The 24,371-nt window shown below is 40.6% G+C and overlaps 3 protein-coding genes across 5 annotated transcripts; 1 reads left to right on the top strand and 2 right to left on the bottom strand.

Moving 5' to 3' along the window:
• Positions 1-2,268: 2,268 nt before the first annotated feature.
• Positions 2,269-9,632, bottom strand: LOC131426354 (3-hydroxyacyl-CoA dehydrogenase type-2). 3 transcript variants are annotated; one of them, XM_058589024.1, is made up of 3 exons: positions 9,270-9,632; positions 3,095-3,259; positions 2,269-3,041 (listed from the first exon to the last, which is right to left on the bottom strand). In XM_058589024.1, the coding sequence occupies exons 1-3, from the start codon at positions 9,276-9,278 to the stop codon at positions 2,448-2,450; spliced, it is 768 nt and encodes a 255-aa protein (XP_058445007.1). In that variant the 5' UTR covers positions 9,279-9,632; the 3' UTR covers positions 2,269-2,447. The 3 variants fall into 3 exon arrangements, with proteins under 3 accessions (XP_058445007.1, XP_058445005.1, XP_058445006.1); XM_058589022.1 differs by lacking the exon at positions 9,270-9,632 and adding an exon at positions 6,307-6,536; XM_058589023.1 differs by lacking the exon at positions 9,270-9,632 and adding an exon at positions 3,688-6,248.
• A 2,402-nt stretch (positions 9,633-12,034) lies between these two features.
• On the top strand, positions 12,035-16,978 carry LOC131426355 (transcription initiation factor TFIID subunit 3-like). The gene is made up of 3 exons (XM_058589025.1): positions 12,035-12,397; positions 12,465-15,649; positions 15,723-16,978. Exons 2-3 carry the CDS (start codon positions 12,465-12,467, stop codon positions 16,831-16,833), a joined length of 4,296 nt encoding a protein of 1,431 aa, XP_058445008.1. The 5' UTR covers positions 12,035-12,397; the 3' UTR covers positions 16,834-16,978.
• Positions 16,979-17,989: 1,011 nt separating this feature from the next.
• LOC131426356 (zinc finger protein 883-like) lies at positions 17,990-24,083 on the bottom strand. Its single transcript, XM_058589026.1, has 3 exons — positions 23,929-24,083; positions 20,772-23,874; positions 17,990-18,096 (listed from the first exon to the last, which is right to left on the bottom strand). Exons 1-2 carry the CDS (start codon positions 24,033-24,035, stop codon positions 21,855-21,857), a joined length of 2,127 nt encoding a protein of 708 aa, XP_058445009.1. The 5' UTR covers positions 24,036-24,083; the 3' UTR covers positions 17,990-18,096; positions 20,772-21,854.
• Between the last annotated feature and the right edge of the window lie 288 nt (positions 24,084-24,371).

The raw sequence follows: 24,371 nt of genomic DNA on the forward strand, positions 1-24,371 counted from the left end.
AATTTTAATTTTTCCAAAGGTGTCGTATTGGAAAGAGAAAAAATGGTGGCGACTAAGGACTACCCCAACGAACGTTTCATGTTGGTACGCACGAAACACAAGTCTGAATCAGAAGTCGGCTATATCAGTATTATAAAATTGGTTATAGGGCTATTGTACCAATAGTCAGCTCATTAGTAGTCATTTCTGAAAAAGGTAGCTCGAAAATTGTTCAATAATGCTGTAAAAGCTTCGTGAAAACTCGAAGCGAATGCTCCTAATTTCATCTTACTGTTGTAGTCAATTTATCGAATAGAGACAACAGATCTCACTCTAATAGTTTCAGTATATGCGTTGACTACTGCAACTGAAAGGAAGGGAGGTACCGTTACCCTACCAGTGTTAAAAAATATCCGAAATATGTACATATCCAGAGCTACTTCAATAAACTCGAAGAAAATAAAATCTCTGATTCACAAATAATTTCAACTGTTAAACGGAAATCCTTACGATAATTGTTAGGTTAGGTTACGTTCATGGCTGCCCTTCTACAAAACTGTACAGCCAACACTTACGCTTTCTCTGAGAAAAGTAAAGGTGGCGACTTAACCCACAGTGGCAACCTAGGACCCTCCATCCCTATTACCACCAGGCACAACGAGCGGGACATAATAGTGTTTCCAGGATGAAGCCACATTTATCTCCCCAACGGTAAACTTTGTATAACTCGATCGTTATGTGAATACAATCTATCATTTAGTACTTTTCATATGGGCTTATACAGAGTCCGCCATGTAACTTTTTTTAAACATGCAATAAAACACAAACGGTTCATCCGATTTCAAAATTTATTTTTTCATATGAAGTGCAATCCTTCCGGTTAATTGTGGAATATAATTTCATTCAAATGGCTGCCTCGGCTGGCTTTGCAGTACGTTATACGGTCGGTCCAGTTTTTTAGTACATTTTCGATTGTTTGCAGCTTTATTTCAGCTACACGAATGTTGTCCTTCAAGGCGTGAATTGTCTCTGACTTGTTCACATAACACTTATCTTTGACAGCCCCCCAAAAGAACCAACCGCTAATCATGGCGCGGTAGCGCTCACCATTGACCGTGGCGGCGGCTCCTGCCTCATTTTCGAAGTAAAATGGCCCAATGATGTCGCCAGACCAAAATCCGCACCAAACCGTCACTCTCTGAGGATGCATCAGCTTCTCCATGATAACGTGCGGGTTTTCCGTCACCCAGATGCGACAATTTTGCTTATTAACATACCCGCCGAGATGAAAATTCCGCAACATTACCATGATTTTCAAAGTAAAACTGCACTATTTTCACGCGTTCCTCTAGCGTATACACATCCATTTTCGTTCAGCGGAAGAATAAAACTAAGTTTCTGCCAATCAGAAGTGACATTAAGGTTACCAATGTCGAAATAACCGCTAGTTCAAAAAAAAAAAAGTTAGATGGCGGACCCTATAAGTAAACAACATTAACTCCTTTCACTGAAAATAAATTTCCTGTGCACAACCAGTAACCTGGTTCGTGGTCAGTTTTCAGTTTGAAACTAACTTACGCTCTACGTCTGCTGCCTTGGTCCGATCCCGTTCACCTCCCCTCCTATGAAGATCGCTGTCGACTTATCCATCTTCCAACATTAGAGAGCAGAAGAAAAACCTTGCAACGTCTTCTAATCTTCGACATTGTTGGTAATAATATCGACTATGCTGAATTACTAGGAAAACTACAATTTCGTGCCCCGTTGAGACGGACCCGGCGTATGGAACTGTTTCAGCTGCCTAATCATCGCACACAATATGGACAAAACAACCCTTTTAATGTATGTTGCCGATTGTTTAATGAAGTTTATGACAAATTTGATTTTAATGTGTCTAAAAATGTGTTTAAATTAAGAATTAGCATTTAAGTGTCTGTGCGATGTAAATTTTCGAAGACCAAATAAATAATGTCGTTTCAGCTTGATGCCATACCTAACCTAGTTTCCACCCTAACTGCTGTCAAACCGTTTGTTTGAAGCTAGTTTCAACGTTGTTGAACTGAAAATCGAGTCAGTTTCGAACCTGGTTGTTATCGCCCTTATTCGAAACGGCGTATATCAGGTTTGCTCAAACCCCCGTTGCTAAGTGCGAATTCAACACAGTTTCGTGAAAAGTGTTTGTTTGATGGGGTCAGTTTCAGTTTTCTCAAGCGAAAACGACATAAACAACCGACGTTGTTAGGAGTGGATAATAGCTCTGTTATTTGAGTTGAATTATAACGCGTTAGATAACAAAGTTTCTCTTTATTTCTCAAAACTACTCTGTAGCTAAAATCACTTTACAAAATCATAATGATCCACAACCCATTGCTCGTTATACGATCACCGGTAACTACTAATAAATGCATAAACTGTTTGCAAAATCGCATTTCGCTGGAAGGCCACATTACCCTGTACTCTTTCACTCATTAAGGCATCATCCGCAGAGCCCCGTCCAGTCGTATGACCTCTCCGTTGAGTAATGGATTTTCGACAATCGATTCTACCAATTGAGCATACTCGGAAGGCTCCCCGAGACGCTGCGGAAATGGTACCGTTTTCGCCAGAAAGGCACGAACTTTTTCCGGTAAAGCCTGCAGCATCGGTGTGTTGAACAGTCCTGGAGCAATTGTACAGATGCGGATACCCTGTGTGCTTAAATCGCGTGCAATCGGAAGCGTCATACCAACAACGGCAGCTTTTGAGGCAGCATAAGCAGCTTGACCAATTTGACCGTCGAACGCGGCCACCGAAGCGGTATTCACGATCACTCCTCGTTGACCATCTTTGTTGGGTTCGTTCTCACCCATCAAACCAGCCGTCAGACGAATTACGTTGAACGAACCGGCAGTATTGACCAGCAGAACTCGCTGAAAATCTTCCAACTTATGTGCAACTTTTTTGTTGAAGTTGTACGTCTTAATCGCAACCGCTATTCCGGCACAGTTCACCGCAACATCCAATCGGCCAAATTTACTTTTTGCTAAATCTACGGCACCGGTGACATCCTGTTCGGAAAGAACCTGTGGAAAAGGGGAATTTAGTAGACATAATTATAATGAACATAATGACTTACATCAACCGGTACGTAGACGACATTATCTCCTAGTTCTTTGGCAACTTCGCTGCCTTTGGAGGTAGGTAAGTCGCACAGTAACACCTTACTTCCAGTCCGGGCAAAGCGTTCCACGGTTGCGCGACCCAGGCCGGATGCGCCACCAGTCACCAGAGTCACTGCGTTCTGTGTTGGATTTATTAGAGAAGAAATAGAAGCAAAAAATAATAGATTAATATTTCTAGCGGATTTATAAAAACAAAAAAAACGAATAGGGAATAGAGTTCACAGGCAACAACACAACCAAACACGACTGACAAAGGTGAATCACACTCGCGATAAACAGAAAACAAAATGTTTGCTTCCATCTTGACTTTCCATGCTACTGCTCATATGGTTTGTGTTCGGACAGCCAAGAATAGATTCCTTCTAACATTGTATGGGAGAAAAAAAACGTATGTTTGTGGATCCTCAGTCGGATAACACGATAAAACAAAATCAAACGGGATGAAAAATTAGGAGAAAAGTGAAGTAAGAATCGAACGAATTAAAAAAAACAACTGAATTAGTTGCAATTTTGCTGCTGCTTAGTATATTGCTGACGGTTTACTTACATCTCGCACCATTTATCCACCTTCCATCGCATTTCATATTCTTAGAGGTCGCGCGTACAATCGTTCGTTCGTCCCTCGCAGTCCCGCAACAAATCGTCATATCATTTGCTCTCGCTCACGTGCTCTTTTTTTATCCATTTCGATCTTGATCATTACACCATCATCATCATCATCATCATCGCTAGCATCATACATCAACAGAATCGCGTACGTCATCGTGTACCCATCAACTTTTTCCGCTCGCACAAATTTACCCTTTCTTACGTGGAGAGAAGACACGGGCAGAGATTTCTACCGAAATATGCCATTAAGCTCTGACAATCAACCATGTAGCTCAGTACTCAAACACAAACTCTACTTTACCGATTTCATCCAAATGATTATTTTTTAAATGTTTTGTGTCAAAATACTTATCGATAAAGTAGGTCATCCTTTCAAAACCAATTTCCAAAACAGGATTTCTTTCAAAAAACTATCTTTGAACGGGTGAGAAAAAAAAACGATACGCACATCAATCGTTCTTTGTTTTACACAACTTATTTTTTCATCAATTTATCAGCTTTTTTATCTTGCTCTAATTACTGGGGGATGTATGCTAGGGGTAATGCGCATTCAAAATATTACATTGCTATGACTCTTCTCGTCGTTTAGTATTCAAACACATTCATAAACGTTTGCTTGTTCTATTTCTCTCTAGCAACTGAATTTTTTTTAATTAACATTCACCACACCATCTGCTCGACAATATATAAGATTTTTATTTAATATTTATGTTCCTCTCCTCGCAAATAGTATAATAATTGTTATTATAGTCAGAATAGCTGTGAATTTAATTCTTTCTGTCTCATACTGTAAGTAGTACTCCTCACCTGCTAATATACTCTTGCATAAATTTATATATCGCGCATACTCTTCTCGCAATGATTAAACTAGGTGTTATGCACAAAAAAATCAAAATTAACACACTTGAAAACAAAACTTCCAATCAATCAATCAATCCGAAACTAAATTTTCTCTCTCTCTCCTTCATTAAAACTAGTTTAAATTGCGTAGGATTCCATGAACTCTTCTGCATCGATCTTCTTTGCTGTTCTTATTTTCGGTGTAATAAGTTGAAAATTTAGGGAAAAAATTACAGCACTTCTTTACCGACATACGATCTTATGGGTACCTCTCTCTCTGTAGCATTCGCTCTTTTTCGTTCACGCGCGCAAATTACTCTCGCATTAACCCAGCGCGCTCTCATGATCCTAATCGTCGTCGTCGTCGTCGTCATCGTCGTCGCCGTCGTTCTCGTCGCAGTCCTTTTGCGTGCTTCTCTCGCATATATTCTCATTTTTCCTCTTCACACGATTAAAATGCTACATTCGTCCCTCGATCCTTCCCGTCATAGCGAGGCTGTTTGTTTGGACTATTATGGAAACTATTGAATTCTCTTTTTCGCGCATATTTCCTCTCGACGTACTGATGTTTATTGCTACCTAGGGGTATTCAAATATTGAATTTTGACCACTCGCAGTAACGGTAAAGCGGTTGTTTTTTTTTATAGGTCAGTATATGTAAAGTTAGGTCGGTTACGTTTCCGGGTTAAAGTCAAAATAGAATTGCTATTATGTTACAAAGTTCCTAACGACTCAAGCCTGCTGTCATAGGGTAACGGTTCCCCCATTCATCTCAGCTTCAGTAGTCATCTCTTATATGCAAAAACCATTGGTTAGAGTGAGCTCTGCTGACGCTGTTTGATTGATTGAAATGGTAAAGTAAATTGAAGCCGAAATTAGTGCTGCTACCAGCAAGTGATTTTTTATGAGACCGACACATGAACCAAAAGGAATTATGGTTATTCTGTGCTCGCCCAGAGTTATTCGCATCAGTGGATGAAAAAAAAAACGCGAGATATCAAACTTTCAGCAAATTTCGTACATACTTGCTGTCAGTTCTAAGATCGACTTCGCTAGCTCCAGCCAGTTTGACAATAAGTGCAAGTGACAGTTTCTCTTTGTTCGCTTTTTCAAGTTAAAACCTCAAGCTTTCAAGAAATTGCGGTTATGACTCCGTAATAATCAATCAAATGAGAAAGTAAACAAAGGGAGGCTCTCATTTGCAGCTAGACCCTGTGGTCGTGGGACTCTCGATTTCATCATTCAGTAAGCCATTCGTTCGACCAAAAACCTACCTTTTACCGATCGCAAATTTGAACATTTTTCTACACAAAGTAACAACAGTAGAATTCTCAATCATACTGAATTAAATATTTGTAATTTACTTGTTTCTCAAAATTAAACAATGATCGCATGGTTAAAACTTAAACCGAAAGTAGATTAAAATAGGTTTCAATTTTCTGCCTACGGTCAAGATTCTTCGGTTTTCAAAAAGGAAAATGTTCCCACTCTTTCACTATCGGGTGGGAATTATTCTACAGAAAAAAAAACTTTACAAAAATCATTTAAATCCTTACGTACTTAAACAATCTCTAGTATGTGTCAATCAATGCGTTAGTATGTGTGTATGTCTATTTGAAAGCGTTTAAAAGCCAAAAAGGAAAACCTATCGTCACAGTCTACTGTCGATTTTGTTCTCCTCTTCCAGTGGGACCACCGCTGGCCGCAGTACCGTTACCTGAACCGTTCCACGGCATATAATCCTGTCCTGTTCCTGGACCACCAGAACCAGGTCCAGTGGGATTACCCGGACCTGATCCGTTCGCATTCTGGGCTCCAGGTCCACCGGGACCAGCCGATCCTTGCGGGTTGTTGTGCATCTGATTCCCAATTAAACTCCATTGACTCAAGGCAGCTGCAATGATGGCCGGATTCAACGGCATCTGATTAAGGTTCATATTTCCACCTCCTGGTCCACCATGATTCCCGATAACACCAGGAGCACCACTGTTTCCACCAGGAGCGGCACCGCCACTTCCACCACCACCGCTCAAATGATTACCGCTCATTCCACCACTAGAACCGTGATGACCTCCGTGAAGACCACCTGCATTACCCTGTCCTCCGTTTGGACCTGACGAGTTCAAACCAAGCGCTTGAAGATTCGGCATACTATCAATGTTACTGTTATTCTGACGATTTTGTTGTGAGTACTCATTATAATTCCATATTGGCTGATTCTGAGGCAAATTGTTGTATCCACCTCCACCACCGCCGTGATGATAATTGCTGTTCATATTCGAATGTGATTGCGGACCACCATAATCTGATCCACCAGAGCCGCGTCCGCGATCATCATAGTTTCCCATATTACCCATCTGATTTTTCTGCTGGTTTCGATTATGTTCTGGTCTTGGAGATGCTGTCGATACGTATACCGATGCTCCCTTGATCAGATGGTCTTCTCCGCACAGACTCTGCGCAACATGGGGATCAATGAATGTTACGAAAGCGAACGCACGGAATGGTTTTGGAATGAACACATCCGTAACCTCGCCATACTTGCTGAAGTATTCTCGGATATCGTCGGAAGTCATTTCTTCGGTTACACGTCCCAGGAAAATTTTGCTAGGCATTTGGTGCTGCATTTGATCTTTGCTGCTAGGGACCTTGACATCACACCAACGACCGTCGATCAGATGACGCTTGGACAATGCCTTCATCTGGGATCCGAAGTTAGCAAAACGAATGAAGCCATAACCCTTGGATTGGCCAGTTTTTGTATCTTTCTTGATCTGAACTACGAGCAGCTCACCGAAGGTTTCAAAATACTCACGAAGCCCTTCCTCAGTGGTTTTCCAAGGTAATCCAAGCACGATCAAATCCGTGGTAGTCCGGTATTTGTTCTCAATCCGCTTTGTTTTGGGAGTCGAATTCTCCAGCTTATCGTCACTCTTGCGCTTATTTTCCTTCGGAAACACACAAATGTACTGATGGTTTCCCCAGCCTTGCTCCGGCGAGAACGGATGTAACTTGTTATCGTTCAAACGAACCCCACGAATTGCCTTGTTTTCCGGGTTACGGTATTTCAATCCACAGGCTCCATAGAACTGTGCCTGCAAAGTCGAAATCGACAAGGTACCGTCCTCTTCCAGTGGTAATTCCACTGCCTCGTCTCCTTCCTCCTCCACGACCAGCACTCCTCCAGGCATACCGAGTGAGTCTCCACCGAGTTCCGTATCCATCATCGTTTCACAAAAGTATATCAGGTAGAAGAGAATATACGGATTCTAGGTTCTGCTGTAGTTCGGTTCCGGTCATATGGGTGAGCATTCCAAGAATTATGACGAAAGTTTATTAGAAATAGCATAACAAAACAGATATAAATATAAAGGTTGTGACAGAAATAACATTGATCGAATCAAGTGATGCTGAAATGTTTAACCATACTATTCAGACAATTGAAGAAAAATTCTCGTTTTTTTTTCGGTAGAAAGTTCAGATACATAATTTTTGCGTTCGTCTCATTTTTGTAGAGCAGCTTGGACGAGAATATGTCATTGAATTCTTCGACTCACCAATGTTATTTCTTCACAGGTCGATGACAACATTTCATAATAGGTCAATTTTGCTTTTTTCCTTCAAAACTTCAAATTTTGTTCTAGCATAAATGATTACACTAAAAAAATACACTATACAATTTTTATGAACCTTCAATCAACTGATTTATCGTTTCTCATTCGAACTGAATCTATTAGATTTTTGTCGTGACGTCAAAATCTAAGATCATACTTGACAAATTCAGTTGGACTATTTAAATGAAGTTTTCTGTATATTTGCCTAATGTTGAGCAATGAGGATGTAAAAAGTTCTACTGAATTATTGCCAGAAACATTTAGGTTAGCTGTGACGACCTTAAGCCTAATACACGAGAAACCGTTCAAAATGACATTACTTGATAATAATGACATCACCGGTCCTCGTATAACAACCAGTAATTGAGTTATATTGAATTCAAAATAAATTTAGCAAAACTTGATTGAACTTTTTGACCCTTATCAAATGTTGTCTCTGAAACGCGTTTCAGCAAGAAACCTGCGATGTCGATGGTGGTATACAAAATAATTGAAAAAAAAACTCACTCGAAACTGGTTCTACCAAGCGTGGTACTGTGCTCTAATCGACTATCACTGTAAGGTTTGTTTGACCGTCTCGTCTGTTCTCTTCTCTCTTTCTAGTACTTTTACACAGGAACCCACTCAGGCGATTTCTTCTACACGTGCAAAATCAATATCCGAACGAAACAATTTTACTTGTTCATCTATTTACGATGCACTTGGGCTCCAAATGACACTTTCGTACATGCCACAGCTAACTTTGACCTATCAATGTTTTCGTTCAGTTGTCTGGCAGTGTGACACAGGCCGCACACAGTAACCGTAGGAAAAACACGCAGCTAGGCAAGCGCAAGAGATGGTGTGAAGGGGACACGGTAGGAGGAAAAAAAACTGCCCTCGAACGCACAGTGAAAATCAAGATGGAGGAACCACTCGGACTCGCAAATAAAATCCTCGGCAAATCAGTTGACCTCGATTAAAAAATAAGGAACAATCTCCGGAATTTCTCGAACACACGGGAGTTTTCACAAACCACAAGTTACTCCGCAAGTAGTTGCTCTATTTCAATTTGCTGGATTTATACCTTCAGCATTGTCGTAAATGCTTTCTTCTAGCCGCACACAGATACTGCGGAAAATATTTCAAAAATCACCAAATGCTGCAAATTTCATACGATTTCCTTCACTTTACTCTGCTAGTATGTCGTTTTTTCACTTTCGGTAATTATAAAAAGAACACTAGCGCTCCGCAAGCTCTCCCGGTTCGGACTTCTCGTTCTCGCGCACACCAGTTACACCGTTCAAACCGTACTGTAGCACACTCGCTGAAAAGAGAGAGTAGCCTTACGTAACACACATCGAGAAAGAAAAACCGCTAGTAGAACGACCAACAACGCGAACGTACCGCACACAACTCGAACAAACCGACTCACACGACTGCTTAGAGATGAATGAAGAAAATGGCTGACTGCAAGGGGTTTGTGCACGGTTGCTGGGTACAGAGTTGCCATATCAACAGGTTTTGCTGCTAAACCACACCACGTTTATTAACCTACACTGAAAAATTTCATACTTTTTTAAGTTTTGTGATTAAAATGATTTTCTTTGATATCACTATTCTGTTTGAAAGTCGAAAGTTTCGGGTACCATTTCATGCAAAGAGTTGAGTGATAAACGTGGAAACCGCTTGGTAATTAATAGAAGATAAAGTAAACAAAGAGAAACTGTCACTTGCTTATACGCCCTTTTGAAAAATTAACCGAGATATGTCATGATGGCGCCACGTTACCCTATCAAAACATCCTGTCTGTTATCTAGACTGGGTTTATTTTTTTCATTTACCACAGAGTTGCCATTCATACAGAATTACCTGTAATGTATTGATTTGTATACGTGCATGCGAATTTCATGCAGAATACAGATTTAATACATATTGCCAAAACAATGTACATAATTGTGTCTACTTCTAATCCTCCAACGCAAAATCGAACCCGTTTTGTTACAATATTTACTTGCTTCCGGTCTGCCGCCACTTATTTCGGGTGAAAACTACCAACGAAAGAAAAAAATAGTCTAGATGAACAACGTTGAGTCAAATAAATGGTTACCTTCCAACATCGCGAAAAAGTTAAATATATTATCAACATAATCCAATAATTTATTGTAACGATCCATTTTCAAATATTATGATGAAATCAGGCATCCCTGCAAGCAGCTGATCGGTGTTGACAAACGAGGGAAACCAACTAGTAAAAAAAACTTTTACATAACACAAGGGGTGTACCGATAGTAAATAGTTCGCGCAGTACAATATAGGTGGAACTAGTGCATCACGAAAAATTATTTTTATAAGAATTTACACATACTGTCATGTCTGTTAGTCTGTGGTGTAGCTGTCACTATGTTCGCTCCAATTTGGGTGTAATCAAAGCATCTTTTTCTTCCCTACACTCGAAATTGATACTATCGAATATGGTTACCAATTCGACAAAATATTAATAATAACTCATACGGGGAAAATTTGAAGAAAAATTAAAACAATCAAGCCGACTTAGATTAACTTCACCAAAATTCTTAGTGAAGAAGTATTTTTGATGACAGAATTTTTCGTACATCTAAAAGTTTTGCGAGTCATACTTAAGATAATCCACCCGTATTCAAACACTCGGTACTTTTACAAACAGAACATCCATGAACGAGATGTAAAGTAAAATACCTTTGCAACAACTATTTTTAGTTTTTCATTGAAAAATAAATAATAGGCATTTTACTGCGGTCGATCGTGTCATGGTAGAATCGATATTTATTATATGAACAGATAACAATTTGAGTTAGTAACCGGCCGTATTCCTGGGCTGTTTTATACACGCTCTCTTCATTTTTCATCAGAAAACAATTAAATGGTAACTTCGTCAAATTTTCGAATATATTGATAGTGAAGTTCGCAGTCGAAGGTTATGTAGAGCTCCACAGCGAAATTTGGTATATACACAGCTAGATTTCGTATATTTTCTGGAGATTCATATTTGAAAGCTTACTAAATTAAAAAGCTTTTAGAGTCTTCCAAAACACCACCATCTGGTCAAACTGAAATTATAAATCTGTTATGAGAAGAAGCAATCTTGCGATATTCGAATTCAGAAGAACTTTCTCAATTTATTTGTTTATTTTTATTTCTAGCGTACCTTGGTAACTATGTTGTAGCAACCAGAACAGTGTTGCTTAAGAATTTCAATTTTATCATTAACAAATGGTCGCTATATTTGCGGTAACTGGTGGTAAATCACGAACACATTTCAATCCGATTTTCCTTTGGAGTGCCTGGTCGTGTCGTCGACTTTACTCTCAGGAGAGAAAATATTGTATGAGCTGTTTTGATTTTTTGACAATGTTTTCATCAATCTTATAAAGTTTCCACTACACGATCAATAGTATTGTCAATACTCCTTGTATTGAAAAAAGTATTAGGGTAACAGAGATATTTTTGCCCATTTTAGGATTGATTTTATTTTGGCCCACTTTGTAAAAATATCCACCAAATGTTGTAATATTTTTGAAAAACTCTCCCGCAATAGATAATGTAATGTGATTAGTTTCAAATTGATGCAGAACGGGCTACTTAACATCGATTAAATCCATAAATGTTAAGTGGGCAAAAATATATGATGTGGTCAAAATACCTGTGTTACCCTATCTCGTGTAAGAGCCGCTTATGAATTAGTAAGATTTTTTTTCTCAGTGTATATAGCGAAAAAAGTTATAGAGAACAGTATCAATTATTTGCAGTGTAGAACATGAACATGGGAAACGTCAAATACAAATGAAAAAAAAAGAAAACTCAAATGAATTAATGAAGTGCGACTCATCAGAATGAAAAGTGCGATTACGTACTGTTGAGTTAATTAGATTTTAAAACAATTTCTCTTAATCAAAACCACTTGAATATAGTGTCTATTGGTAGATAACAATTTGTGTCATCTTAAATGTTATGAATTTGCACTGCAAAATTTGAAATGGTGAATAAAAATTGAGTTGAAAAATTTGCTTATCTGGCTTGTACCGTTTGTCGCTGTGTCGCGCTACTAGAAGATTGCTGTGTGAAACGGAGGGTGATTAAAGAGCGCTTTATGAGGGTGTAGTGGTGAAAAACGATAAAGAAGCGCTACGTTGACAGTCCTGAACGACGACTATAAACAAACAATTCAATTTTAAAGTAGGTTTTTTTTTCTCTCAGATGATGCTCCTTGAACAGCCTGTTGATAAATTTAATCCATTCGCAGATGTCGGAAAGATATACACATCAACTGCTGAAGGTTGTGGTTGCCCAGGTATGTCAAACCATCGGCTGGCACTCAATCCAGTCGACACCGCTGGAACTGTTGATGGATATACTGGATCAGTACCTTAAGGATATAACTCGATTAACTCATCGTTACTCGGAGCTGTACAATAGAACCGATCCCAACTTGGATGATGTAGCCTTGGCTTACCGAGACATTGGAATAAATTTGGGTGATCTGCAAGAATACCTGCAATTTGTAGATCCGATTGCGCGGCCATTCGAAGTTCCAAAGTATCCGTTACCCAAGGAAACTCACTTGAATTTTATGAAGCCTGGTAGTAAGGAGGTCCTTACCAGGCCGGTGCACATCCCCGAGCATATGCCTCCAATGTTAGTGGATTCGGAAGAAGAACAGGAGGAAGCCAATCGGCGTCAACTTTTACGAGCACAGATGCTCGAAGAAGAGCAAGAGGAACAAGCTACTATAGAGGATCTCAAGCCAGACGTTGAAGAGTTTGTTGAGAAATTCGAAGAAGTAGGTGCAGAAGAGGTTGCGATATTGGAACCTGGTTCAAACGAAGAGATCGTTACATTCAAGCGGCCGCCTGAGTTTGGGTCTGAAGGAGGACTTGAAACGAGGAAAACTCGAGCACAAACTGATGAAGGCAGACCAACGAGGGAAATTAGCAGTGTCATTATGACAACATCGGGATTTATTTCGCCGGCTCGGGAGGGAAAGTTGCCTGATTCGAAGGTACCCGAAATACCGGAAGAGAAACCCAAGCCTCCACCTCCTCCACCACCGCCTATTCCGGTGACTAGTGCTTTGCCATTGTCTAAAATGGATGACAAGTTTACGAAAAAAGGTCGAAAGAAACCGGTTGAAAGAGAAAAGCGGAAAGATAAAAAGTTGGATAAGAAAAAAGATGGCGGCGACAAAGAACCTGTCAGTAGGCCAGTGACTCCAGCAGCTACTCCTGTAGTCGATGTAAAACCATCCGTTGCCGAGATTGAAGATATTAAACCAGTTCTGGTTAGTCCTGAACCTCCACCAGAGCCCCCCCTTCCTGTACCGGATGTTAAACCACCGGAACCATTGATGCCCCTTCCGGCAGTAGAGAAACTAGCACCGCCTGTAATGCCCGTGAAAACGGCTGAGAAAGTGAAAAAAGAGAAGATTCCAAGAAAAAAACGGCAACAATTACCGAAACAAAAATCCTCGGTTGCGGCAACGCCTATGACTCCAGTCATGGATGTCGGGGGAATGTTTTCTCCTCAGAATACTCCCCAGTTATTGAATCAAATTACTCCGCCAAAGCCTCCGAAACCGAAACGTCCCAAGCTTACCAAGAAGCAAATACAGCAGCAGTACATGGAACAATTGCAACAATTCCAAGCGCCCCTTAATGCCCAAAGTATCCTTGATATGTTTTCACCGGGGAAGAAACCTCTGCCAGGACTATTCCAGCCATCAGTTTTTCCTCCCCAACAGCAGTCGTCGATGCAGAAACCAAATTTCCCGGACAGTCCCGCTCAAACTCAGTTGGACATTTTGCAAAAACTCCATCCTAGTTTGGAGATAACACCATCACCCGGTCCGTCTACGGCGGGACCTGGTCTACACAACACTTCTCCCGACAAACACAAACTAAACATTTTCAAGAAGGTGGCCAAAAAAGAACCATCCCCCACGACATCCGCCCAGGGTCCAATAATTATCATCGATGATGATAAAAGTCCCCCACACCAGGCACAATTTCCAACCACGCCAATGGCGAAAAGACGACTCCCGAAAGCGTCCGGTGGTGGCTTCCCGTTTCAGGATACTCTTTCTTCCCCTGATCTACCGTTTAACATCAGCATGAATTCCGGTGATCATTCGGGCGTTGGACTAATGTCATCGTTTTCCCGCGAGTTTTCGCCCCCGAAAACTCCTTCCAATATGCCAAAAACTCCGGACATAAAACTACAGTCTAGTTCCAGTTCCAGTGCCTCTTGGATGAGCGATTCTGGCAAATTGACGACTGGACCAGGACCCCTTTTCGGTGAGTTCCCAAACTTTGGCTTGCCTGCTCCGAAGGATGAGAAAAAGAAAAGACAGCGGCAAAGACAGCCAAGAGCTCCGAATCCGAAAAAAGCAAAGAATGCCCAGCTGATGAATGAGTTGAATCTATTGCAACAGTTTCAACAGCAGCAGTCATCTCAGCAACAGTTGCCTCCAGTTTCGGCATCCCCAATCGACAAGAAACCACTCCAAGATGCAGTGTCATCTTACGCAAAACTGTTGAACCAAGCAATGCCACCAGCATTCCTGTCCTCTCAGGTACGGAATCCGATGTTTGGAATGTTTCCGCTGCCATCCGGTCCAGGGCTTATTCCAGAGAATCCACTCTTCAATTCGTTTCCCGGTCAACCATCGTTTCTTCCGTCTGGCCCCTTTGGAATACCACCGATGCCACCCCGTTTCGATATAGGCAATCTGTTGCGCTATCCACGTCCCCCGAAAGTCCAAACAATGGACAACTACGACAACCTGGATCCGGAAACGAAGTTAGCTCATACGCCACTGGACCTGCAGAAAAGCACCTGCAACGTTGCTCCTCTCGTTCCACCATCACTCCAAATTGAACCAATGTCCTCTAAATCATCTGGCACAAGCCGTAAACAAATGTCCCCAGCAGTCAAGAATACCGCTCTACAGCAACATCATCCGGTTCAACCACCTCCACAGGAACACTCCTTGAACCTTTCCACCAAATCCACTATTCTCGCTAACCAAACGACGGTCCAAAAATCTCCCATCATCAAAACAATTCTACCCGATACCCGCCAACAGCCGATGACCGTTCAGCCACCGGCACAAAAACCGGACCCGACTCCACCATCGCAAGTTGTACCGATGTTGAACATCGCTCCACAACAGCTAGCAGCGTCGATTCCTACTGTTCTACCCATCACACCGGGTGAAACTATCGTAATTGGGTCGGATTCCGATACCAACAGTCAGTCGACGGTGACGATGGCGGCCATGGGCCCTGACGACGGTAGCAAAAAGGACAAAATGGAAAAACGTAAAAATAAGGAACACAAGAAAGATCGGAAGCTAAAAGAGGGCAAAATCAAGAAGAAGAAGGACAAAAAAGATAAAAACAAAAGCAAGGATCGTGACCGGGAGAGACCGAAGTATGTTGATATAAAAGAATTTTTTTTATTTTGAAAATTTTTTCATGTATAATTTTTTTTCTGTCATTGCTAGGTCTTCACATTCGTTCAATCCTGATGGACCGGTAGAGCCATTTAGTCTCGAGACCGGTACCGTTCCGGGTGAGGAAGGTGCTCAACAGGACCTGCTGCGCAAGAAGGAGAAGAAAGAGAAAAAGAAGGAAAAACTTAAAAAGGAGAAACGGAAGGAGAAGGAACGCGTATCGGCAGCCGTCTTTGATTCTGTTTCCTTCTCTGCTGCTGGGATCACCACTGCGACTAGTAGCTCGGATCAGCGAGACCACAGCGACGGATCGTCTGCATCCGTACCGAAGTTAATGCTGAAGCTAGGTTCCAGTGCAAATCCGTCTCCACGATCCAACACACCGGAAGTGACGACCATTGATACTGGGTTGAGCCGAGAGGAAAAACCAGAATGCAAACGAGAAGCTTCACCAGAACTAGCACGTATTTCGGCGCTAGTCACGAGACCCCCGAAGCTGAAGACTCCGAGTAACAAAACCAAAATCAAGGACGATGATGGAGGAAAACCATTCAAATCGATCGACCATTTCGGTAAGACGGGTGGCAAACTAGATATGAGCTCTGATATTGCAGCCAAACCACGACCACGTGGAATTCAGCCGCTACCAGATTCCATCGATCTATTTTCGGTAACTCCCACACACAATCCTTCGTCCGGTCTATCGAACAAACCTGCATCGCAATCAGGATCAGCCTCATCGACATCAACGATTATTGCCGGCTTAGGGGCATCCCTTGGCGATGTAATACCACATTCTTCGAAGAAACCACCAAAAGAACCGAAGGCCAAATCTCATGGCAACATGAGCAGTAGCTCAGTTTCGGTCAGTCTTGGCGTAACGATTCCGGTTCCACTCAGTGCATCGGTTAACGTTAAGGATGCGGATGGAAATGTGGTGTGGATTTGTCCTGCCTGTGGCCGCGTTGACGATGGTACACCGATGATCGGTTGCGATGGTTGTGACGCATGGTACCACTGGGTTTGCGTTGGCATTCAGGTTCCACCCGATTCAAACGAGGACTGGTACTGTCGGGTGTGCATCGGCAAGAAGCAGGAATCGCATGGCGATGAAAAACAGCGAAAGCGAAAGAAAAAGGACAAACGGAATCCCAAAGAATGAAGTTTGTTTTCTACATGTATCATAGGAAGTAATTGCACTCCCCGCTGATTGTAAAGCTGTTATCAAATTGATGTATAAACTTGCGCTAAGCACTGTTTGCGCTACATGTGGCACTCGAAAGTCAATAAAACAAACAGTTGATGGAATCTACACAATTGGTTTTCGTTTTTTTTTTCAGTTAGGGTGGTTTTTCGTTATTATAATCAGTATTCGAACTTTTCGGAGTCGTTTAGCTGTGGGTGTACTGAAAATGTCTTGCCATTGTCGTTTAATTGTAGTAGTGAATTTAACCACAGGTAACAGATAGGCAGGCTTGAACTAATTTCTTTAAAATCCTGTGTAAATTTCAAATTTGTTGTACTGTTTGGCAGCCTTGTCGAGTCAATTTTATTTCTCTCTCATTTTTCAGAATGCTATCAGGAAACCAAAGCGAAAAAAATGGCGGATGCATTGAAACTGACTTTGTTTCACAGAAATATACAAGACTTTATTTTTATCGCGATCACATATGTTTTTATGTACTAATCGCATCTAAACTAAATTATCTAAACTTTGTCACGGTAGACTTATGATACAAGCCTTCAAAGCCGAGATATTCGATGCACAAGTAGAGGTATGCATTTCCGAGCGTTCCAATTTTCAGCAGTTCTTCAGCCAGAAAAAATACAACACGACCGCTAAACTCAATGAATCATTCTGAAAATTTCACAGAATATTCTCCACTAATATTCGAAGACATTGTCAGGTGGGTTTTTCTATATTCTGCACAGTTTCCAAGAAAATTCAACTTGAAACGGGAAAATAGCAAAAAACCACCCACTTTACGGTACTCTCCTCAGCCCTTAAAATCACACGTGAATTCAATCGGAATAAAACAAAAATAAACTTGTCATTGTTAATTCAGTTCAGTTTCAGGACTCTTCCATGGCCGGGACTTACCTGCCGGAATGAGAAGGACCAATGTTAATTCAGTTCAGTTTCAGGTCTCTTCCGTGGCCGGGACTCACCTGCCAGAATGAGAAGGACCTATTTTCTTTCACGATTGAAAGAAGCTTCTTGATTTCGAGAGGTTCAATTTTATTTGTCTCAACTTGTACAAGTCAAAAATTTCAATGAAAATTTTCTATTTAATTTTCTAATTCAAATGAGACTTTAGAAACAATTGAGAGCGAAACCTGAGTGTTTGAGGCGGCTTTATACCATGCAGAGCGTCTGTTGTTGTTCCTGCTGGTAGGAAGTTCTGACCACGACGTCCAGTCCCATCTAACACAGAAGAAGAAAATAATTTTTTTGACCTTTTACACTCGTCCAATTGAGCATCGGAAATAAGATTACGAATTTAGAAAAAGCACCCCATAGTAGAGCAAGACGTACCCAACTAACCAAATGTAATCTATAGAAATGATCGGCACATGAGTTTTTTTTTACAATAATTATGCAAATTTTCACCGGACGATCAGTTTTACGTAAATATTCATTACTGAATTTTGAAAATAGATATACAATTCATACGGTAAATCTCAATAGTCGTCGAGTACGGTAAAAACCACACTGTCCGTATGGTAAAACTATCTTCCAATAACCGAACTGCTGTGAAAACTGATTGTCGTGAAACTAGCTGTCAAACAGTTATTAATATTTTCAGTAAGTGTCTTTTTAATAACCAAACGAAAAAAAAAATATTGAAGAGTTCATCGAATGGATTGAGGTACAGGTGCTAAAGTATTTAAAACATTAGAACCACTAAAAGCTTTTTGTTTACTTATAGGCAGAACATAATTTTGTATTACTTGTCCACTTGCTGCCTACACAAATCGTTCGAGGGTAATTTCTGGTGGACTCGACGGATTGTGAAGTGTTTTGGAAGGCGCTCATAATTCCGGTCAGCCGAAACAATTGACCCTTTTTTCGTGGAATAAAACCATAGCCACAACAGGTTGGAATTTTCTGCATTCGTTTTTGTGAATTTGTGTTTGTTTTTTGAAATACGAAAATCCAGAATTTTGACCAAAGAAAAACAAACAAACAAAAAATTATCGAACAATCAATAAGATCCATTTGGTTTACAGTTTACGGTAGTTGTTTGATAGTTCAACAATTACTAAACGATCGGTAATCAATTTAATTACCGAACTAATTACAAAATTTTCAGCTGTTGAAAATTCGGTAACAAATTATCGAATTCTGCGTAAGTTTCTAAGTGTGTAGCTTACATAGTTCATGAATGGAATTTTACGCAGCTTGTTTCCTAAGTAATTATTCATACTTGACAGCTCACACGGCGCAACCGAACGAACTTCTAAGCTACTTCTAAAATACTTTGTTCAGCTTCTATGCTGCGAGAAAGTTCACGCGGAACTTGTTCCGTAACAATCACTTCACTTGGTTTTCATCGTGTAGTTTGTTTTCTGTAAACTAGACAGTGGAGCTCGGGATAGGTAAAACAGTCACCAGTTTGAAAATTTCAAAGTACGAATATCGAAGAATCAAGATGACTTGACTCAGAAATTTCTGATAATACTAGAAATTGTTCGGAAGCATAATCTCTAATTTATGATTATACTCAACGAAGAATGCTTGCACCGAAGTCAGGATATCCAGTTTAGCCGACGACACGACCAGGCACTTCGAAGAAAAATCAGCATTAAAACTGTTCGCTAACGATTCACCGCCAGTTACCACAAATCTAGCGACCCCTTGTAAATGATAAAAATAATCTTCTCGAGCAACACTGTTTAAGTTGCTATGGACTAGTTACCAAGGAACCCCAAAACAAATAAACATGTTTAGAAAGCGGTGGAATAGTTCTATTAGTGTTAAACTTTGTCCAAATTATGCAGAAATGCATTTAAATGAACTCGATTTTCGGAATTTAATCGAAACTAAGGATGGAACCAACGAACGAGGACAATGATCTGCTTCCAGCGATTCATCCGTACACTTCAACTGCTAGCTTTTCTGGGCAGTAGGATTTGGTGTAATATACCGGTGTCAAAATTGTTTTGTGTCGGTTGATTGCGCAGAAGTGGAAACAGTATTTCACCTTGTTGGCCACTATTCGAGGATTACTAGTGGAATTCCACAAAGAAATCATTTTACCGTACGTTATACAGGTACCGCAGAGCACTAGCTTCGCTCAGCTCGTTGTCGGTCATTTCCATGTCTTCCTTCTCACACAACGGTTTCAAGTCAAGACCTGAATTTTGAACTTGGCTTTATAGAAGACATAACTCATACTCCTCATTTTTTACATTCCTCTCGAGTCAGGTAAATCCATTAAAATGTTCCGTAATATAATAACCGATCTGAAATTTATTTTGTTTACATTCATCTTGCCTTCGATATGCAGTAACCAAGGATATGGTGACTGTTATTCAAAATCAATAAATATATCAACTTGTGCTGCCAGTTTAAAAAAATTCACTAGCGTTTTGGATTTGACATTTTCAGTTACTGAGGGGTAGTTAAATTTACGATACAGTTTTGATAGACGAGTGGCAGGTCGTGTCGTCGGTTTAGCATTCGTTATGTTGTGGTTAAATTTGAGAGAGGAGAGTTGGCATCACTGAGAGTGCAATGCGGTGCTACTGGTGCTACTCTCAAAAAAGTATTGTCGCTGCAGCACTAATCTGCAATTCGCTGCACAGTCCAGCGCAGCAACGTCAGTTGAACTGCCATTTCCTATACATCAACTGATAGAATCTTGTTACTTTATACATATTTTGTTGTCTTGTTTATGAACCACGTGCTTCAATATAAATGGAAACATTATCTTTCCTCCACTATCGAAGCACATAACGATGGAATATTACTTTCTGTATGCGCTTAAAGTTGATAATGTATGTTTGGGAATCAATGGGTTTGACACCGAACGTTACAAGGGAGTGAATTTTCGTACAATTATGAATGATTAATATATAGCATGGCAGTCTACATACCATTGTGGCACAGTGAACTTCGCTGGAGCAACATAATCAGGCGAGAGAGACGTCGCTTCCGATTTTTATCTGCATGCACAATATAATTTCAATGTGTTGTTTGCTACGTATAGTTAATAATTTGGTTGAAACAGTTATTCTTAGTGATAGTGCAGATGTGGAAAATGTGTGTTTAATAGTGAGAGTGCTATTCATTGAATAATGTTTATCCGCGAATCTAAAGATGCTCAAGCGGAGGGAAATGAGAATTTACCGCCCCAAAATTCAACGATATTAACCTGTTAACTGATCGAAACGCCGTCTGTATGTCATTGTCGGTGTTGTTGGATTTCTATGGAATGTGTGAAAGTTTACAAGTCGATCGTTTCATTCAGACTGAAGGTCTAGGCTTTGTTCTGCAAATAACTCATTCGCGAGTGTTTTTATTTAATTCTTTCAGTGGTCTTGTTTCATCTCGCGTTGCTGACAGCAGAGTGAGCAGGAGAAAAGGGATACTGGTGAGGCACGATTCCTTGGAGATATTTTATATTTTTCTTACTTATTATATTTCTCATCTCTATCGAAAATCAGGTTTTGTTGAGATCATATTGTTTACCAAAACATATCTCCTATCCCGTGATGCTCGTGAAGATACAGTGGTACCCGCGGTCTCGGACTAACATGCCTTCCTTTCCCTTAGTAGCACAGCCTTTGGTCGTAGCCAGCGTCGTTCTTTATCATTTAATAAAAAGTTACGAGTGAGTGGGTATGTACAGTGAAAATGATTTGCTTCTCCTAAGCGTCATTTTCTTGATTCATTGTACATTTCCACTCATTCGGTCAATCACAAAATGCAACTACGGGCGATCTACTTCAGCTCAGCTCATGATTGCAAATACCGTTTGGCATTGCACCAGTCGAGAAAGGCAGAATTAGACCAATATGTCAATTAAAACAGCTTCTTCATTTCCATCCAAACAATATATTTCAGGTTTGTTCGAATTAATGCAAGAAATTTCACTTTACCATCATTGCCTAAAATAAATACTTGAAAACTACTTGTTTTACACTTACGCTACGTCAATGTGTCTTATGAGATGAATATTACAAAGGGAGTTTCTCGCCCGTGTGCCTTTGTGTCATGTGTCTCACGAGGATATGCTTCAGCTTAAATTGTTGTTCACACACGACGCACTTGAACGGTTTCTCAACCGAATGAATGCTCTCGTGTGCCTTCAAGTTAGATAGTTCACTGAAGCCTTTGTCACACACGGGACATTTATATCGAAAGTTTTCCGAGTGAATAGTAATGTGTTTGGTTAAACGATACTGCGTTGTAAAATCCTTCCCGCATGTGGGGCATTTATACAATCGATCGCCCGTATGACGGCGCATGTGTCTGGTAAGAGTCACTTCGTACTTGAAAGCTTTGTCACATATGAGGCATATGAATTGTCTCCCACTAGTATGAATCAGCTTGTGCTTCTTCATGCTTGTACTGTCCAGAAAACCTTTGCCGCACATATCACAATTAAATCGATACTTGCCTGTGTGAGTAGACATGTGCCCCGTAAGCGAGCGTTCATTGGAAAAGTCTCGTTCACACACAGTGCATTTGAACGGTCGCTCACCTGTATGAATACGCTCGTGTCGCTTTAAAAGTTTGCTATCAGTAAATCCTCTGCCACACACATCACACTTACAACAATAATCACCCGTGTGGGAAATCTTATGTCTAGCTAAAGAAAATTTAGTGGCAAGTTTCTTATCACATATGTTGCATTTATACGATGCTTCGTCCTTGTGAAGAGACATGTGTGCGGTTAAGTAGCTTTTTCTGATGAAACCTTTGCTACACACGCTGCATTGATAGGGCCGCTCACCCGTATGAAGATGCATGTGCATGGTAAGATTCGTTTTGCGTCGAAAACCTTTGCCACATACGCTGCATTTGATCGAGCGCTCACTTGTATGCACACGTTCATGTTCCTTTAAAAATCTGTGGTCATGAAATCCTTTGCCGCATACATCACATTTACAACAATATTCGCCCGTGTGGCTAAACTTATGCTTAGCTAAAGCATATTTGGTGTGAAAACTTGTTCCGCATATGATGCATTCATGCGATGGTTCGCTGTTATGAAGACGCATGTGGGCGTTGAGGCAGAACTTCCTTGTAAAGTCTTTACTACACATGGTGCATTGATAAGGTCGCTCGTCCGTGTGAATGCGCATATGTTCCGTAAGATTTAATTTGCGTCGGAAACGTTTGTCACATGCACTGCATTTGAACGGGTACTCACTCGTATGAATACGTACGTGATTTTCGGCATTCGAACGAAAATGGAAGCCTTTGCCACAAATATCACACTTGTACCGAAACTCGTCCGTGTGAATAAACATGTGTGATGTTAAGCCAAACTTACTGGAGAAATCTTTCTCGCACACAGTACATTTATAAGGCCGCTCTCCCGTATGGATGTGTTCGTGTACTTTCAAGTGAGACTTGATCATGAATCCTTTGCCACATACTTCACACTTATATCTATATTCACCAGTGTGTACCGACTGGTGATTGGTGAGGGCAGTACTACTAGCAAATTCATTTCCGCAAGTGGTGCATTTGAACGAAGGCTTCCCAGTATGCGTGCGCAAGTGTTGAGCAAGATTATTATCAATATGAAACGTTTTGTCACATATGTTGCATTTGAATGGCCGTTCCCCGGTATGAATACGTTCGTGCTCCTTCAATTTTGAACCTCGAATGAAACCCTTGCCACATACATCACACCTATACCGATAATCACCCGTATGAATAGCCATGTGTTGAGTAACACCACGATTGGAAGTGAAATCTTTATTGCATACTGTGCATTTGTACGGTCTTTCACCGGTATGAATATTTTTGTGATTCTGTAAAGTTGAATTTGAACTGAATCCTTTGCCGCAGACATCGCAAGTGTGCAATCGGTTGTCCGAAGGTTCAGTGGGTCGGTCGAGACATTCTGGGTCAGATTGTATAGCACGACTTTTATTTTGATTTGTAAAATCAGTTGGAGTGCTAGATAACTCTGTTTGTACTGGCTCTAATATAATTTCCGTTGGCTGACTTGTTTCCATATCACTAAAAATGCACGAAACTTCAGACTGATGCTACGACGGAAAATGTCTAACTCACCTTTGGATAGCTTCATTACAGCTGCCGTATTGGTACGCCTTTTGCTCTAAATCGAGTGGTTCATATTTCGTACCAATATTGTCTTGCAAACTAGTATTAAATTGCATGTTTTTTTTTTTTTCTCTCTGATGGCTCAGACCTACTGGTCCATATTAGCCAGGTGTGTCAAGTGATGGGATTTGTCAATTGACATACGAATTCGCAGTACTGTTTTGATTTCTCTCTTGTTTGCGTGTTCTATTTTGGCATATAGCCTCTGTGGAGCTGTATGTACTTGTTCGGTGTAAATTGTTTGCTACTTTCGCGGGGATTTCTCAAACATTAATACCAATCTCTTTTACGAAGTCGGCGATTTGGCGGTATTCATCATTTTTTTTATTTTTTAGGACATCAATGAGTTTGTTCTTTTTGGCCAGTATCGGATAACAACACCTGTGTCGATT

This window comes from Malaya genurostris, chromosome 1, assembly GCF_030247185.1.
Source record: "Malaya genurostris strain Urasoe2022 chromosome 1, Malgen_1.1, whole genome shotgun sequence".
NCBI classification, from domain to species: Eukaryota; Metazoa; Arthropoda; class Insecta; order Diptera; family Culicidae; genus Malaya; species Malaya genurostris.